Source organism: Orcinus orca, chromosome 12, assembly GCF_937001465.1.
Source record: "Orcinus orca chromosome 12, mOrcOrc1.1, whole genome shotgun sequence".
NCBI classification, from domain to species: Eukaryota; Metazoa; Chordata; class Mammalia; order Artiodactyla; family Delphinidae; genus Orcinus; species Orcinus orca.
In genome coordinates, this window is record NC_064570.1 from 3,634,703 (window position 1) to 3,650,095 (window position 15,393).

The following is a 15,393-nucleotide window of genomic DNA, read 5'->3' on the forward strand; positions in this document are numbered from 1 at the left end:
GCTGCAGATACTGAGACGGGAAGATAGGAGGTGGGGGAGTGAGGCTGTGTTTGAGACTAGAGGCCACCGGGGCACAAATACAACCTCGTAACGAGGAACTTTCAAAAGTTTGTAGCAGGTGTAACTTATGGTACCTTTCTAATACATGACACACATGTGGGGTGAAGGGGATGGAGCCGGCCCAGGGGAACACACGCTTCCCCCCATGGGGTGGGAAGGCCTGGCCGGAGGTGTCGTTGGTGGATGAACTTGCGGCTCCGGGCCCCCTTCCACCCTTTCCTCCCATCCCGCGTGTCCTCGGTGGTCACCCGTTGGCTCAGTCCCCTTTCCAGTGAATCGCAACTAAGAAACGAGCTGGTGGGACGGGGCTTTGGTGGTTGAGGCTCCTCTGAGGAGACTGAGCAGTGGTGCCGAGTCGGGGGACGGGCTGGGAGCCTGCAAGCTGGTTATAGTCAAGGTCACCAGAGTCAAAACGACACCCAAAAGCCGTCAGGCTGGGTTATGCCACAGGATGGTGTGGATGATTGTTGGGACAGAGTCCAGAAATCCTTTCTGAAACAGCCCCTGTCGCTGCGTCTCTTATTCCAGGAATAACCTGAGCCAGTGGGAGAAGGTGATTCGAGGGGAGGAGAGTGCCGTGTGGATCTCGAACCCGCCGGCGGCCCAGGGGACCTCGGAGAAGCTGCCCGTGAAGATCGATGACTGATGGCCACCCCTGAGCCCTCCCACCTGAAGATGTTCATCTTGCTTCTTTGACTTTTCTTCCTTTTATTTTTGTGGGGGGAACCTACACCTGGTAACTGGGATGCAGACCTCTTCAAGAAGGTACCATCAAGTAAACACATCCAGCAGACGGCTCCCTGCCAGGCTCCTCTGTACTGCGTCACAGACGGTGATCAGCCAGGACCAGAAATCCGCAGCCCCAGTGACTCCTTGTGAACTGGCCTTTTCTAATGGGCTAATATAGCTGAGGCCTTAATGGAAACGGACAATTGTTCGGAAGGGGGTACTTTTCCACTGTATCTTTCCAGTGAGGGTTAAAACGGTACTATTAGGATATTGTACTTTGGCTTTAACACCAGTGTTGCTTTGATGTTGTTGGTTATAAATAGGAACTTTTACGTGTTACTCTTGTGGATGTTCATGTGTGACCTACTTGTAATTAGCGTGAATCATAGCAGACAGCCTCAGACACGTGGCATGGAGGTTACAGAGTAAGAAGCGCCTTTCTGCAATCAGTGACGGAAAATCCATCCTTCTTCAGAGCCTCATGAACTAGAAGTTAGGTGGACTTAAAGCGTGTTCTGTAAGCTTATACTACAGGGCTTAGATGAATACATTTAACGCTAAGGGAAGCAGACTTTCTATCCCCTTGAGACGAGATGCAGGTATACATCATACTAAATCTCAGAAATCCAAGTATCAATTCCAAAAATGTCAGAGAATATTTTTTCTTTATTTTTTTCTTTATTGTAGTCTTGGCAAATTTCCTAAACCCTTTACATAAAGAACAAAATAAAAGCAAGGCATACAATTTTTTTTCAACGGACAAGTCTTATGGATGTCAAATGTGAATTTTTAACAATGATTCTTTGATGTTTTCACTCGATGTCATTGCAAAATCTTAAACTCACATTCCAAGTGAAAGGGTTGTTCTACAAATTATTTAATGACAAGACCATACATTTCTCCTAAAATCAATTAAACCATAACATCTAAGCCTCCTGGAGTCTCCACTGCGAGCCGCACATTCAGCTCCTGTTCGTACTCCCCTCGTGCTCGTGCGCTCTCGACGGTCTTTCGTAAGCTCTCTGCCCTCGGCGGCTGCCTCGGGGCCCATCTCTGTTCTCTTTGCTCTGCTCAAGGTCAGATATCTACAGAGACACCTGCGTCTGCAGAGTCTCTCCTGTATCAGTTTTGGTAGGCTCATATTACTCTACAATGTAAATGTTTTGAAAAAATATACAAAAGTAATAGTCTGGACCCCCTCCTACAAGGATTATAAACCAGTCACTTCTGGTGCATAGTTAATGCTTTAAAGATTTTTAGCACAATGACATGGTAACCTCCGAAGCTGTGCAAGTCCTGACCTGAAGGAATTAGAGTCTCAGAAGCGCTAGGCTGAGCCATAACAAATGGCTTATCCGCGATCCTCGAAGCAGGAAGCTGGAATATTACTTTCAACAAAATAAATTTTTAAAAATATTCTTTTCCATATCCAATACTATACACATTGTTGTTCATATGAGCTTGGTTTTTGCAAAAATGATGAAATCAGGTGTTTCTATAATATGGTTTATTTGTGTTGCAGCAGAGTTAGCTATACATAAACATAGTTCTTATTTTAAAATTAACACTGTGTGTTCAGTTTCCTTATGGGCTTCTGAAAGTTGCCATCTTCCTTACATGGAGCTCCATTTGCTATTATAATTATACAATACGAGGTAAAATGAAATAACAAAAGAGAGAGAATACCACTGTGGCTAGATAAACACACACACACACACACACACGGATGTATGTAGCTGTGCACACAGACATTCATGTAGGTACACACATGTATGTAGACACACACACATATATGTGTGAGAGAGAGAGGGAGAGAGAGGCAAACACATCTTTGAAAAGTAAAAATCAGCCCCATTCTTCAAAAAGTGATTTTTCATGTTGGAATATGTATGTGGTTTGATATAGGGCTGACTAGAAAGAGTCCTTTCTCATGTTAATGTATTCACAGAACCGAATTCTAAAAAGTTGCATACATCCAAACTTTCTACAGCCAAATGTATGAAACTGGACCCATGAGATTCAACTTTAATCCCAAAAGTTACTTAGGTCATCTAACTGAACCTGGAGACTGAATTGCAAGGAGAAAGGAAATATCATTGAAGACTATTGTTTCATTAAAAGGATTTTAAAAGAGTGCATGAATTCTGCTTCTTGAAACAGACAACAGTCACGGGGGAGGAAATGCTATGGCTGTTTGCATTTTTAAGGTTGCCGTTCTGACATGATTATTAGAGAAAAGTATCTTATTTTGGCATACCCAGGTGTATTGCATTGTGTGACCTGTACTTTGAACAGTAGTTTCCCAAAGAAACGTGTATGGAGTTATTGGTTGGTTGATTTCTTGTGAAATAGTCATAATAGAAGCAAAGTTTGAACAAAGGACTGTATTCTAATGTAAACTGTTACTATTACTTTTACCATGTGTAAGATTGACTTAGGAATCATAGATTTACCTAAAATGAAAGGGCCTCAGATGCAGTGATATTTAGTTGACAATCTGTTTTGGAAAACACACAGTTAGGAGTATTTTGTATCTCGGCGGATTTATTTAGCAGACACGCTTTTGAGTTCTGTTTCGTCTTTTCCCCAGATTTTTTCTTTAAAGGGCAGATGGTTTTTATGGCCAAAAGTTTTGATGAGTTTCTCATTAAAGTGGTATTTTATATTGGGCCACAGTTTCCCTGTTCAGTATAAATTTGGTAATCAGCTGTGAGTATATGTAGAATATTTGATTTGCAAAATTTTTTATTGGTTGTGCTGATTTATAATAGATACAGTTTTATCATCAAATGCAATTATTCCATTCAGAGATAGTGAATATATTTTTTAACTAGAAATTTTCTTGGAAATGCATGCTAACAACGTGAACTATTGAACTTGGGCAGCGGAATAAAATTCTAAAAAATGCAAGTATCTGATTAATTACTAGTTGTGATTTAATTAAATAGAAAATCTTAAATGCAATTAATGTGGAAAGGAATTCTAAAAAATGACCCTTTTTTTTTTTTTTTTTTTTTGCGGTTTGCGGGCCTCTCACTGCTGCAGCCTCTCCCGCCGCGGAGCACAGGCTCCGGACGCGCAGGCCCAGTGGCCACGGCTCACGAGCCCAGCTGCTCCGTGGCATGTGGGATCTTCCCGGACCGGGGCACGAACCCATGTTCCCCGCATCGGCAGGCGGACTCTCAACCACTGCGCCACCAGGGAAGCCCACAAATGACCCTTTTACTAGGGCAGGAATTGTGATCCATTTCCCAGCTTTAGTTATTTCTGAGAAGCACGTGAGAAACCAATGTTGGAAGAGAGACCAGGTTTGGAATTAGTCACACACCGTTGTCCTCCAGCCTGACTCTTCTTTCAATGGAAAAGCATCTGTGCAGACAATCACGGTACTGCTCGGGGTGACTTGTTCTCACAGCAGCAGAAACAGAGCTAATTCAGAACTAGATCCGCTCAGTGTAGGTTTCCTCTCTTTAGCATGCTTTTATGCAGTCACCCGCAGTGAGTTTTGCTTTCTTGGTATATTCAAGCACAGTAGCTATGTTTGTACATGATACACATAGATGCATAAATCCTTAGCTTCCTGGATTGCTTAATAGATTTAGTTTTGAGTATTATGTTGCTGGTCTTTTAACCCAGAGTAGGGTTTGAGTTTTAATAGGACTAAGTGATTCACCACGCCTCGGCCTGTGCCTTTATTTTAAACTCTGTAATCTTACCTCTTCATTCATATATTCATTGTTTTGCTTTCTTGCTTAACTATAATTAACAACATTTCAAGGGACACATCCATGGTTAATTTTATCAAGTGGAATGAGTTAGGATCATTCTCTCCTTATCAGATTTCTATCCCTTATTTTATTTCATTCAGTCACCCTTGTGACCATAACCAATGAACTGTTCAGATTCAGTCTTTTTTGCAAGAACTTCCAAGAACTGTGACACTGATTATGATGTAATTTTGTTGGGTTTTTCAGGTACATATGCATGATTTAGATTTTGAAAATCACTTCTATCTTTGTATATTTCAAATGTATTTGCTTTCTACACTTGGCTGATTTTATTGAGGATTTAATTCTTTAAAAACATATTCATTTAGTCACCTTAGTGTATCCCTTCTATTGCAAGTATTAATCTGATTTTAAAATCACTGTAAAATGTAAATTAGCCGAGTATGCTGTCAGTGATGGTTTCCCCAGGCTTGTCTGTAGTGCATGGCTAGTATATTTTTACCTTTGCATTAAGTATTTATCCTGATACACATTTTGCCAATTTCTTTAAGCACTTAAGTTTAAATTAGTGATACCCAATGCAGTGCTTACACTTTTTGTTTTTCGTCTTTTTTTTTTTTTTTTTTTTTTACTGGATATTTTGGTTGTCTGAAGCACTAGATACATTTATGTGATGATAAGAATAGAAAAAAAGGAAGAAAACAGTTTTGATGCTGTTCTGGTTCTAAATTGAAAAGATGGGACAAAGTGAAAGACAAGAAACACGTTTGAAATCCAAAGAAGTATTACTACCTTCACCCGAACTCTAAGCTTTTCCCTTCTCTGACTGACAGTGGAAGATCCTGCAGAGCTGACCGCCCTGAGAGGGTGCAGACCTGCGTGTACCTCTGCTGGGCACGGGTTAGCGTTACCCCAGGACCCAGGCCGAAACTTCCAGCCAGATCACGCTTGCCAATTAGGGTAGTCGGTTTCCACACGTCAAGTTTCAGCCAGTACTTTTGAGGAACGTACATTCACTGAAGCTTAAGTGGAAAGGTTTTATTCCTATTGCAGGATAAGTTTTAAAAGTGTGTTATCCAGTACCCTAGTCCACCTAAAATATCACCCTATCCTGGGCATTGCAGCTTTTGTTTTTTCTTTAGTTCCCAGTCCTGTGCCGTATCGCAAATATACTGTGTAAACGACATATGGGAACACTCTTCTCCATATGACCTGTTGTCTGGTGTATGCCCTTTATATTCACTTAGTGTGCACACTGAGAGTAGATGTCGTTGTAGAAGGTGTTTCTATACCACACCCCCCACCTGTTCACCAGAACCCACCCAGTGACCCACCGGAAAAAGTGTGCGTGCCCAGAACACTGTGAAACAGTTACCAAAATTTGTAGAAATGCAGCATCTTGACTCTTTCTGAAAAGAAGGGGTGACTTTTTTTTTTTTACAAGTCTTTATGAACAAAGGAGATCCTCTATCCCTGCCTAGCCAAGGCAACTAAGAGTTTGCTGGTGATAATCTCCTTGCTGACCAGAAGCTGCTGGAGTGGAATACAGGTTACAAGCTGTCAAAAATACAACGCTCATAATAAGCTGATTCGTAGAGTCAATGGATCTGTATCCAAAGTTTTAATGGGCTCACTTTTGGAAGGAGAAGGAATTTTGAGTTAACAATGTCCAACTTCATTACAGTTAATAAGTTATAAATTTAAAAATATTTTATATGTATGACATATAAAAACTTTGTAAAATGCACAAGTGCAATAATTTAAAGAGGTCTTAATTTTGCATTTATAAATTATAAATATTGTACATGTGTGTAATTTTTTCATGTATTCATTTGCAGTCTTTGTATTTAAAAGAAACCTTTACTGTCATGTTTGTATAATATAACAATAATCACTGATTATAACCTAGGCAAGTTGTAAATAAATTCATAATTCAAACAGCCAGTATATATGCATATATGGGTGTTACTTTGCAAAATCTTTGTTTTACTTACATGCTTAGAGCAGCAAGAAACCTTTGTTGATATGTAATTATACATTTAAAGTATATATATATGTATGATACATGAAATATATGTAGAGATGTTCATAATTTTAATGGCTATCCTTCGGTGTGAATAATTGAATACAAGAGTTTTTAAAATATCACCTTTCACGTTTATCATTTGTTCTCACGTGTGGGGAAGGTAAGAGATATTTGCAGCTTCATAAAAGTTCATGTGCAAACACTCCAAGCCTTGTCTGCAGAGGAGAGACCAAGTTCACACTGGAGCAACGTGGTATGTTTGCTTCAGCCATTTTCTAGCAGAAAGGATGAGACAACATAAAACGTTAAAGTTTACACGATGATTTGTATTAACTCCACTGTGTCATTTGAAAAGTGAAAAGACTCTTTGGGAAAAGTGTGGTCTTTTAGAAAGACTGCTTCATGTTACAAAACTCATGAGCCCCAGTGCCAAGACTGGTTCCTGAAACAGCTTCCCCACTGGCAGGGCTCCCAGGACCAGTCCAAGCCCACACGGCTTAAGAGTGGGAAGGACTCCACGGGGCGGGCGTGTTTACACTAAGCGCTGGGATTCTCTCTGCTAGGAAAAAAAGATGTTCTCAGCTCAACTCACAGTATCCTCATGGCTTCATCTTTAAAACTCCGCTTAAAGTAATGGTGTTTATTTGGCAGTCTCTGCTTGCCATCAGGTGGGCAGGGAAATGATAAATATTTAGGACCAGAATGTTAAAGCTGAATGGCATCCCAAGACCCTCTCTAACCAAAAACATATTAGAGCTACATTTGGGAGTGAATGAAATAAATGTTTCCTGGAATAAAGACTTGTTGCATTGTTAAACATAGGTGTCCACGGCCTTGTTCCTTGTGAAGCAGACGAACGTAGAAAGACCTTAAAATGGAATTCTGCACGCCAAACTCTTACTGATGGACTGCTCTCCAAGTGCACAGCACTGTGCATGTTGTAGACAAGATTTTTGTTAAATATTCATTTCCTGTGAAACTGTATCAAATGTTTACTGTGTTAAAAATAAATTTCATGAGCTAATATCTCCAGAAACTTATTTGGTAATCGAGCGTGCAGATTGGTTCTCTGTCAAGCTGATCTGAATTTGAACTCCTATCTTTATTACACAGGTTTGACTTTTCCATCAGACTCACAATAACCAAGAGCTATTTCCACACCAAAGGAACCCTAAAAACACAACACTATTAAGCAAACATTTATTCAGCAAGTGTGTCGGGCGCCTGATGTTCCAGGAAGTGCAGGGAGGGGCGGCTGGGAGTCAAGGGCAGGACGCAAGTCTTCCTTCCCCGAGGCCTTCTGTCACCTTACTGTGACTTGCTGTGCCCTTGTCCCCTCCTGTGATGACTGTTTTCAGAGGCCCAGTTCTGGGAGAGACAAAAGGGAAACGACATATTTTTTGACCTGAGAATCTCACGTATTTAACAAGACAGTTTTTTAAATCTTCCAGATAATACACGAATGATGCGGTTTGCAACAGGACACGGAGCCTGATGAAACAGAAACCTCTCCACCCTCCCCACGGCCCCCTCCCACCGTCACGTGAAAGGGAGCCGTTGAGATTTGTCCTCGGTTGATGTTGAGGGGAGAAAGGAAAGGGACTAGAAAATAAAACCAGGCATTTATTTGAAACACCAACTTCCAAATGCTTATTTGGTAACGGTATACATTTCGATAATGTCGGCCTTGTTGATGTCCGTGTCATTAATTAGGTAGAATTCTTGCTCAGAATGATATTTTTAGAATAGGGTAAATGCTCAGTCATCAACAAAAAAGTCAAACATTTTAACACCCAGAATGACTAAGATACATTATTATATTAATGTAGGTTAAGAAAATAACACTTACCTGCTTACTTGGCAGTAACTAAAGAAGCCATGCATCAAAATACCTGTTTCCTAAGCCTTCCTGGTAAGCTGAATTCTGTCCTTGTGAAACTATGACTGTCAGAGTTTGGACTTGAGGGTCACTGGTTTGACCTTCCACCAGCAACTCGAGGTCACTTACTCGCCGCCTCTGGTAGATGGTCCTCCAAGTGGACACCGCTTCAGGGGTGGAGAACACGTTCCCATAATGCAAACCAGACATTGCCTGACAGCTCTGGCTGCCAGAGAGCTTTTGCTAAAGTTGTCCTGAAATCTGTAGCTTTGATGATTTTTCTTCCGAGACGCTAGTTCTGTACTTGCAGCGACACAGATACCTCCACTTCCTCTTTCATCGGACCGCCTTTCAGTTAGCTATCGGGACGCTATCTGGCCTCCTGCGCTTAAGCTAGTCTCGTTTAAAACAGTGTAACTTGGCTCAGGGGCCCGTGCAATCCTCGACATCCTCCCCATAGAAATCTGCCGGTGGCCTTCCGCTGGGCCTGTACTTACTAGAGAACCAACTGTCGGGGTCATCAGCTGGCACTCTGGGTGCATCTCCTACCCCTCCCGTCTCCGTGGCTCTGTCATCCCAAGGCGCACCTGTTCTTGGCTCTTCCCACGTGTCCTTTCACGAACACGCCCCATAACGATCTCTCTCTCGGGATAACCTCCGTCTGGCTTCTGCTGAGTGCATACTGAGAGGCACGAGTGTTCCCTCGTCTGTTCAAGAATCTCTGTTCCTCTCGCTCAGTGATCTGCTCCCTCCTGACTGTGCTCACTCGGGACAGGGACGCACCCCAAGCCCGGACGGAAATAACAGAGGTTAACATATATTGAGCACTTACTATGTGTCTGGCCCTCTAGGTACTACTTGGATCAACTGAGTATTTGACAATTCTATAAATTATGCATGCTGCTGCCCCCATTTAAAGGTGAGGAAAATGAAACCCAAGGAAGTTAAGTAGCTGGTGAAAGAGAAAGCAGGCTGGGCTCGTCCAGGGCCAGAGACCCACCCGCAAGCACCCTGCCGTCCTGGGTGAGCCTGGCTTCACTGCCTGCCGGTAAAGGGCGCCTCTTGACTAACGTAGACACGTGGAACCTTGGAGGCGCCCGTGAAGACCGGCCCCAGAGCACGTGGTGCTTTATAAGCAAGCCTCCTTCCCTGCCCTCCCTCGGTGAGGACCTGAACGGGGACTCAAAGGCGAGAAACCGCACTCAGCTGTCGATCTGCAAAATCACACGGGGAAACTCAGATGAAGTCTTAAGAGAAACGCTTCTATTGGTGTTTATAAGCTGACAGTCCGGCTGAAAAGAGTTGTCCCCAGACCGTTCTGTCCTGGTACTGAGGGTCGCATGGACCCGGGCAGGACGGACTGTGGAGAAGAAAGCTGTCGAGCTGTCAGCGTGCCGTCTCCACCAGGTGAGAACCGTGCAGGGGGGGATTCACCCCAGACCTGTTCTGTGGAATCTGGTCAACTGGATCCTGGCGCCCACTTTTTTCCTAGAGCTTGGAGAGTGGGTGCAGGTCGCAGCTGAAGCCTCAATCAGCCTGCGGGGCGGGCTGCCTGGGCCGCCGGGTGAACACAGCCCACGCCCTGCTCTGGGGGTCACAGCCCTGCTCTGGTGAGGGGGGTCACGGCCCCGCTCTGGGGGGGGTCACAGCCCCGCTCTGGGGGGAGGGTCACAGCCCCACTCTGGGGGTAGGGTCACAGCCCCGCTCTGGGGGGGGTCACAGCCCCGCTCTGAGGGTCACAGCCCCGCTCTGCGGAGGTCATACCCCTGCTCTGGGGGTCACGGCCCCACTCTGGGCGGTCACGGCCCCGCTCTGGGGAGAGGGTCACAGCCCCGCTCTAGGGGGTCATGGCCCCGCTCTGGGGGGAGGATCACGGCCCCGCTCTGGGGGGGGGTCACAGCCCCGCTCTGGGGGTCACAGCCCTGCTCTGGGGGTGTCACAGCCCTGTGGACCTCTTTCCTGTGACGGCAGCACGTGCTGAGTGGTTAGGGGGTAAAGGGGAGGGACACTGCCTCCGAGAAACCAGCCAGAGGAGCACAGACTGGCTCAGGGGACATCACTGAGCACTGATGGGCAAGGACCAGGCAGGAGAGAGCAGCCATAGCTCCCCCCTCGCCCCCCAACCAGGCTACAACCCAGCACAGCCCGCTCCTGAGCCCGCATGACAGCACCCACCCCGTTACCCTGGCCCCCCTGCAGCCACACCCAGAATGCAGGTGGAATGGAGCAGGGAGACAGGCTTTTAATTTGACTGATTTAAAACCCAAGGGACTTCAGGACACAGTAAGTTTACTACAACTGACCCCATCATGCCTGAACTCAGTTTCCACATTGGACAAATTAGGAAATCAAGGCACGTTAAATACAGTTCTAGAAAACTAGTTACATTTTTTTTTTCCACTGAATTCAGGGCCAGTGAAATGTGTCTTTGCTTTCTTGATATAGCTTATTCTGGGTTTCAAATTCTTCGTTCCAATAGTTTAGAGATTTGTTTAACTTCTACTTTGCCAGCATTGGCCTGAGAGTGACGTGGAATTTACTAGAGTGAACACGTGCGTCTGTGCGTCACAGTGTTGACGAATCGTAATGCGGTGCTGTCGCCAAGGCGGAGTTTCCTCACTAGGGGAAGTGTTAAAATTCCCTTTGTAAAAGTTGCTTCTCTTTCAGAATAAAAGTGCTACTTTTATTCAATATCCTATTAACATTCACGGTCCAACTGAGTCAGCCCAGGAGGATGAGTCAGGGTTCCCCAGAGAAGCAGAGCCAATGGGCTATACACCTGCACGTGTCTGTACGTACGTACGAATGTCTCTATATATCCCGCTGGCTCTGTTTCTGTGTAGGACCCTAACACACACACACACACACACACACACACACACACAGGCATTTATTACGAAGGATTTGCTCACGCAATTACGGAGGCTGACAAGCCCCACCATCTGCCGCCTGCAAGCTGGGGACCCAGGGGAGCTGGTGGCTTAGCTTCTAAATTCTAGTCTGAGTCCTACGACCTCAGAGCCAGGAGCAGCGATGGTGTCAGTCTCATTGCAGGGGCAGGAGAAGACCAGCGTCCGGGCTCAGGGTCAGGCAGAGGGAGCAGCCCCACCACCCCTGCCTTCTGTCTATTCCGGCCCCCAGCAGCTTGGATGGGGCCACCCCCACTAGGGAAGGTGATCCGCTTCATGCTGCACCGATTCCAATGCTCACCTGATCCAGCGACAGCCTCCCAGATGCGCTGAGACTTCCTTTCAGCCGAATATCTGGTCCCCGCAGCTCAGGCGTTGACACGTAACATGGACCCTCACATGGACCCTCACAGCACGACGGTGCTTTCTTCTATCAATCAGGGCGCTGACTGTTATTTGTAAATCGTTCTCCAGCTCACAAAGTCCTCCTCGGATCTCTGCTCTTTATGTGTGTGCTGCCTTTTGTTTTGGCCCTTTTGCCTCCTTCCAATGTGCGCTGCAGAATCCAGCTGCACACTGCCCTGCTCCGGAGGCTTTGGCCAGTGGTACTGCCACTCGGGTGCTCGAACAGCTCTGCTGTCATTTCCCCGGCTGCGGTGAATTCTGACCGCGAGTCTGGCTCTGTTCCAGGCACTGGGCATCCAGCCACGAATGAAAACAAGAGAAACACTGCTTTCAAGGAGTGTACATGCAAGTGTGGAAAGACGGATGAGAAGCGAGCAAGCCAGACAGTACATAACGTGTCAAATGGGGACAGCTGTGAGGAAGAAAAGCAGGGCGGGGGGGTGAGGGACGGGGGGGATATCTCTAATGAGGTGGCATTTTAGCAGATTCCTGATCAAGCGACCTTGGGGTAGGTAACAGTTGCTTGGATATGACACAAAAACTATCAGCGATAAAACAAATAGATCAACCAGACTTCACTAACATTAAAAATATTTGTGCTTCAAAGGACAAAAAGTGAACAAAGTGAAAAGACAATCCCCTAAAATGGAAGAAAATATTTACACATCATAGATGCGATAAGGGACTTGTGTCCAAAATATATAAAAAACTCTTTCAACAATAAAACAACAATCCAATTTCAAAATAGAAAAGGATTTGAATAGATGTTTCTCCAAAGAAGATATATAAATGGCCGATAAGCACGTACAAAGTTGTTCTACGTCATTCGTTGTTCGGGAAATACAAACCAAAGCACAATAGTGTACCAGGTCACTGCTACTGCAATGGCTAAAACCAGAAAGACAGACAGTAACAAGTGTTTGGCAAAGATGTAGAGAAACTACAGCTATCACACGTTGCTTGTGGGATTGTAAGATGGTGTGGCCACTTCAGAAAACAGTTTGGCCATTCCTCAACATGTTCAACTTAGAGTTTCCATATAACCCAGCTATTCCCCCCCTAGTTACATATTCAAGAAAAATAAAAACTTCTTCATACAATACCTTGCACACAAATGTTCACAGCAGCATTACTCATAATATTGAAAAAGTGGAAACAAACCCAATGTCTGTTGACTGGTGAGTGTATACTCAAAGGTGGTCCATCCACCCAATGGAAAATTATTGAGTCATGAAAAGGGATGAAGCACTGAGACCTGCTAAAACGTGGGTGAAACCTTGAAAACATTATGTTCAGTGAATGAAGCCAGTCATAAAAGACCACACGCAGTATGATTTCATTTATATAAAATGTTCAGAGGAGGTGAATTCATAGAGACAGAAAACTAGATCAGTGGTTACCAGGGGCTGGGGGACATGAAGATGAGGAATGATGCCAGTGTGTAGAGGGTTCCTTTCTGTGATGATGAAAAAAACTGTCCTCAAAATAGACAGTGGTGATGGCCGCACGATTTTGTGAACAAACTGTAAACCACTGAAATGTGAATGTAGCACTGACCACTGAATAGATGCTTCAAAAGAGTGAATCTTATGGTATGTTAATTATATTTCAATAAAACTTATGAAAAAGAATGTGTAATTGATTATGTTACGTTGGATACATTACAAAGAAAAACCTACAAGTCCAGAATGCTCCTCAAAACAAAAAGAAGGAATAAACCCAATAGGCAGTTTTGGACGTGACCACAATACCAACTCCTTTCTTGAAAAGAGGCAATTAAAGGTAAGAATAAAATACTTCCCTCTTTAGGAGATGAGATTCCAAACTGATGAGGGAAAGCCCTTTTTACAGAATTGCATCTCCTCAGTGTGGATGACATGAAAGTGGAAATAACCATTTGCAACCCCTCGGAGCTAATTGATTTGGGCGAGGAATATCCCCGGATGCGAAAGATTCTTGGAAACCGGGCGGCTTCATGACCTCAGAGCATTACCTCGCAGCATCCCTGCTGATCACAAAGGGAAAACGCATCACCACAGTAACAAGATACTGTGTTCGCCCCCTCCAGAGGCAGCGATCAGATTTTACTTTACTAATAGTGGAAAGTACAGATCACCACCCGTGAAGGACTCTTACTTACCAAGATGTTTTGACTTAAATATACTTGGGCCTTAGACTCACTTCCACTTTGTAGGTGATATAAGGCAGGCAGCACAAAACAACCACAGCACAAAAGAAATAACCAGGCACACCTCAAAGTAGACAGTGCATGAGACAACTGGCCTGGTCTTCTCAAAGGGCCACTGTCATTAAAAAAATGGAAAAGTGTGACTGTTTTAGGTGAAAAAAGCACAACTCTGCGACTATATTAGAAAGCATCAAATTGTAAACATTAAATGGGTGAATTGTACACTATGTAAATTATATATCAAAGCTGTTTAAAGAAAGAGGCAGCAACTAAATGTATGGGTTCTTGTTTGAAAATACAGCTAGGAATGATATTTTGTGGATGATTAAGAAAGACCTGAATACCGGGCTAGGTATCAGCAGACAGAAAGCAAAGACTTACTCTTCTTCAGTGTGATAGTGTCCTGTGGTTATGGAGGAGAAGGCGGGTGCCGTAGTATTTAGGGCTAAAGACTTGTGATGTCTACCACCGATTCTCAAAACTGTCAGCAAAAAGGATGGAGGGAGAGATAAAGTGAATAAGTCAAAATGTTAGTATTTGAATCCGGGTGGTTGTTTAGTCTACTGTTGTTTTTTTGAAAGAATAGTACATGGTACATTTAGTGGGCATGAGTTTTACTCTACAGTATAGGTGTATAAAAGTGATAATTTTCAAAACTCAGATCTGACTGATCATTCCCCTTCCCGCCAGCTGCTGGGAACATCACCCCATTTATCACGGGCGACCTCCTCAACGTCGTGTGAGAGCCCCCAGCTCTGGGTGCAGGGTGCCTCTCTGCTGGGCTCCACACTGGGTCCCGAGGACGTGCCCTTGTCCAGGGCAGCTGGAGAGCAGGATTGGTGCAAGGCCCTTCTGAGATGGGGTCCACCCTGGATATCTGGGGGTCCACTCTGATGTCCTGCTCTTCGGACGCTATGAGAGACGAGTGCCGCTGGAGGAGCCCCACCTTCTTCTCCTCTCGAGGCCTTGGACCCTCCTCTCTCTGTTCTACTACCCGCTCCATCCCCACCCCACAAAGGCTCTTTTCTTTTCTTTTTGCCTGAGCACACTTCCTCCAATGAAATGAGGTTTCCAAAACACACACTAAAAACAAGAAAGGAGAGTCACTCCATACAAGGTCAGCTCTCTGCCTGCATCATAAACCTCTCCAAGAACTGAGAAATCTGGAGGACAGAGCACAGATTCTATGGCTGTAAATTCCCCTGCAAGGCCCCCAATCCCACCACCAAAACCAGAGAAACAGCTGTGGGTGCCACTCCGTTTAAGGAAAAAGATGTTTTACGAAGGAAGTTCATTTAGCATTTCTCAAAGCATGTTGCACAGAGTGGAACCTTGAAGAAAAAAAGGTCTGTGATGAAATAACTTTGGGGGCTGCTGGAAGGATAGAATGGGTGAAGACACTCCCACTCCCGCAGACGCTGAGTGTAAACCCTTCTCAGCATTGGCTCAGACTATCCGTCAGGGGCATC

The 15,393-nt window shown here is 44.6% G+C and overlaps 1 protein-coding gene across 3 annotated transcripts in view; it reads left to right on the forward strand.

Moving 5' to 3' along the window:
* PDE10A (phosphodiesterase 10A) overlaps nt 1-5,956 on the forward strand; it is a 583,168-nt gene extending 577,212 nt beyond the window's left edge. For all 3 annotated transcript variants that reach the window (XM_033404002.2, XM_004278863.3, XM_049695213.1), the window contains one exon: nt 589-5,956. In XM_033404002.2, the coding sequence (XP_033259893.1) occupies nt 589-706 (118 nt within the window). In that variant the 3' untranslated portion in view covers nt 707-5,956. The remainder of the gene's footprint in view (nt 1-588) is intronic.
* The last annotated feature ends 9,437 nt before the right edge of the window (nt 5,957-15,393 follow it).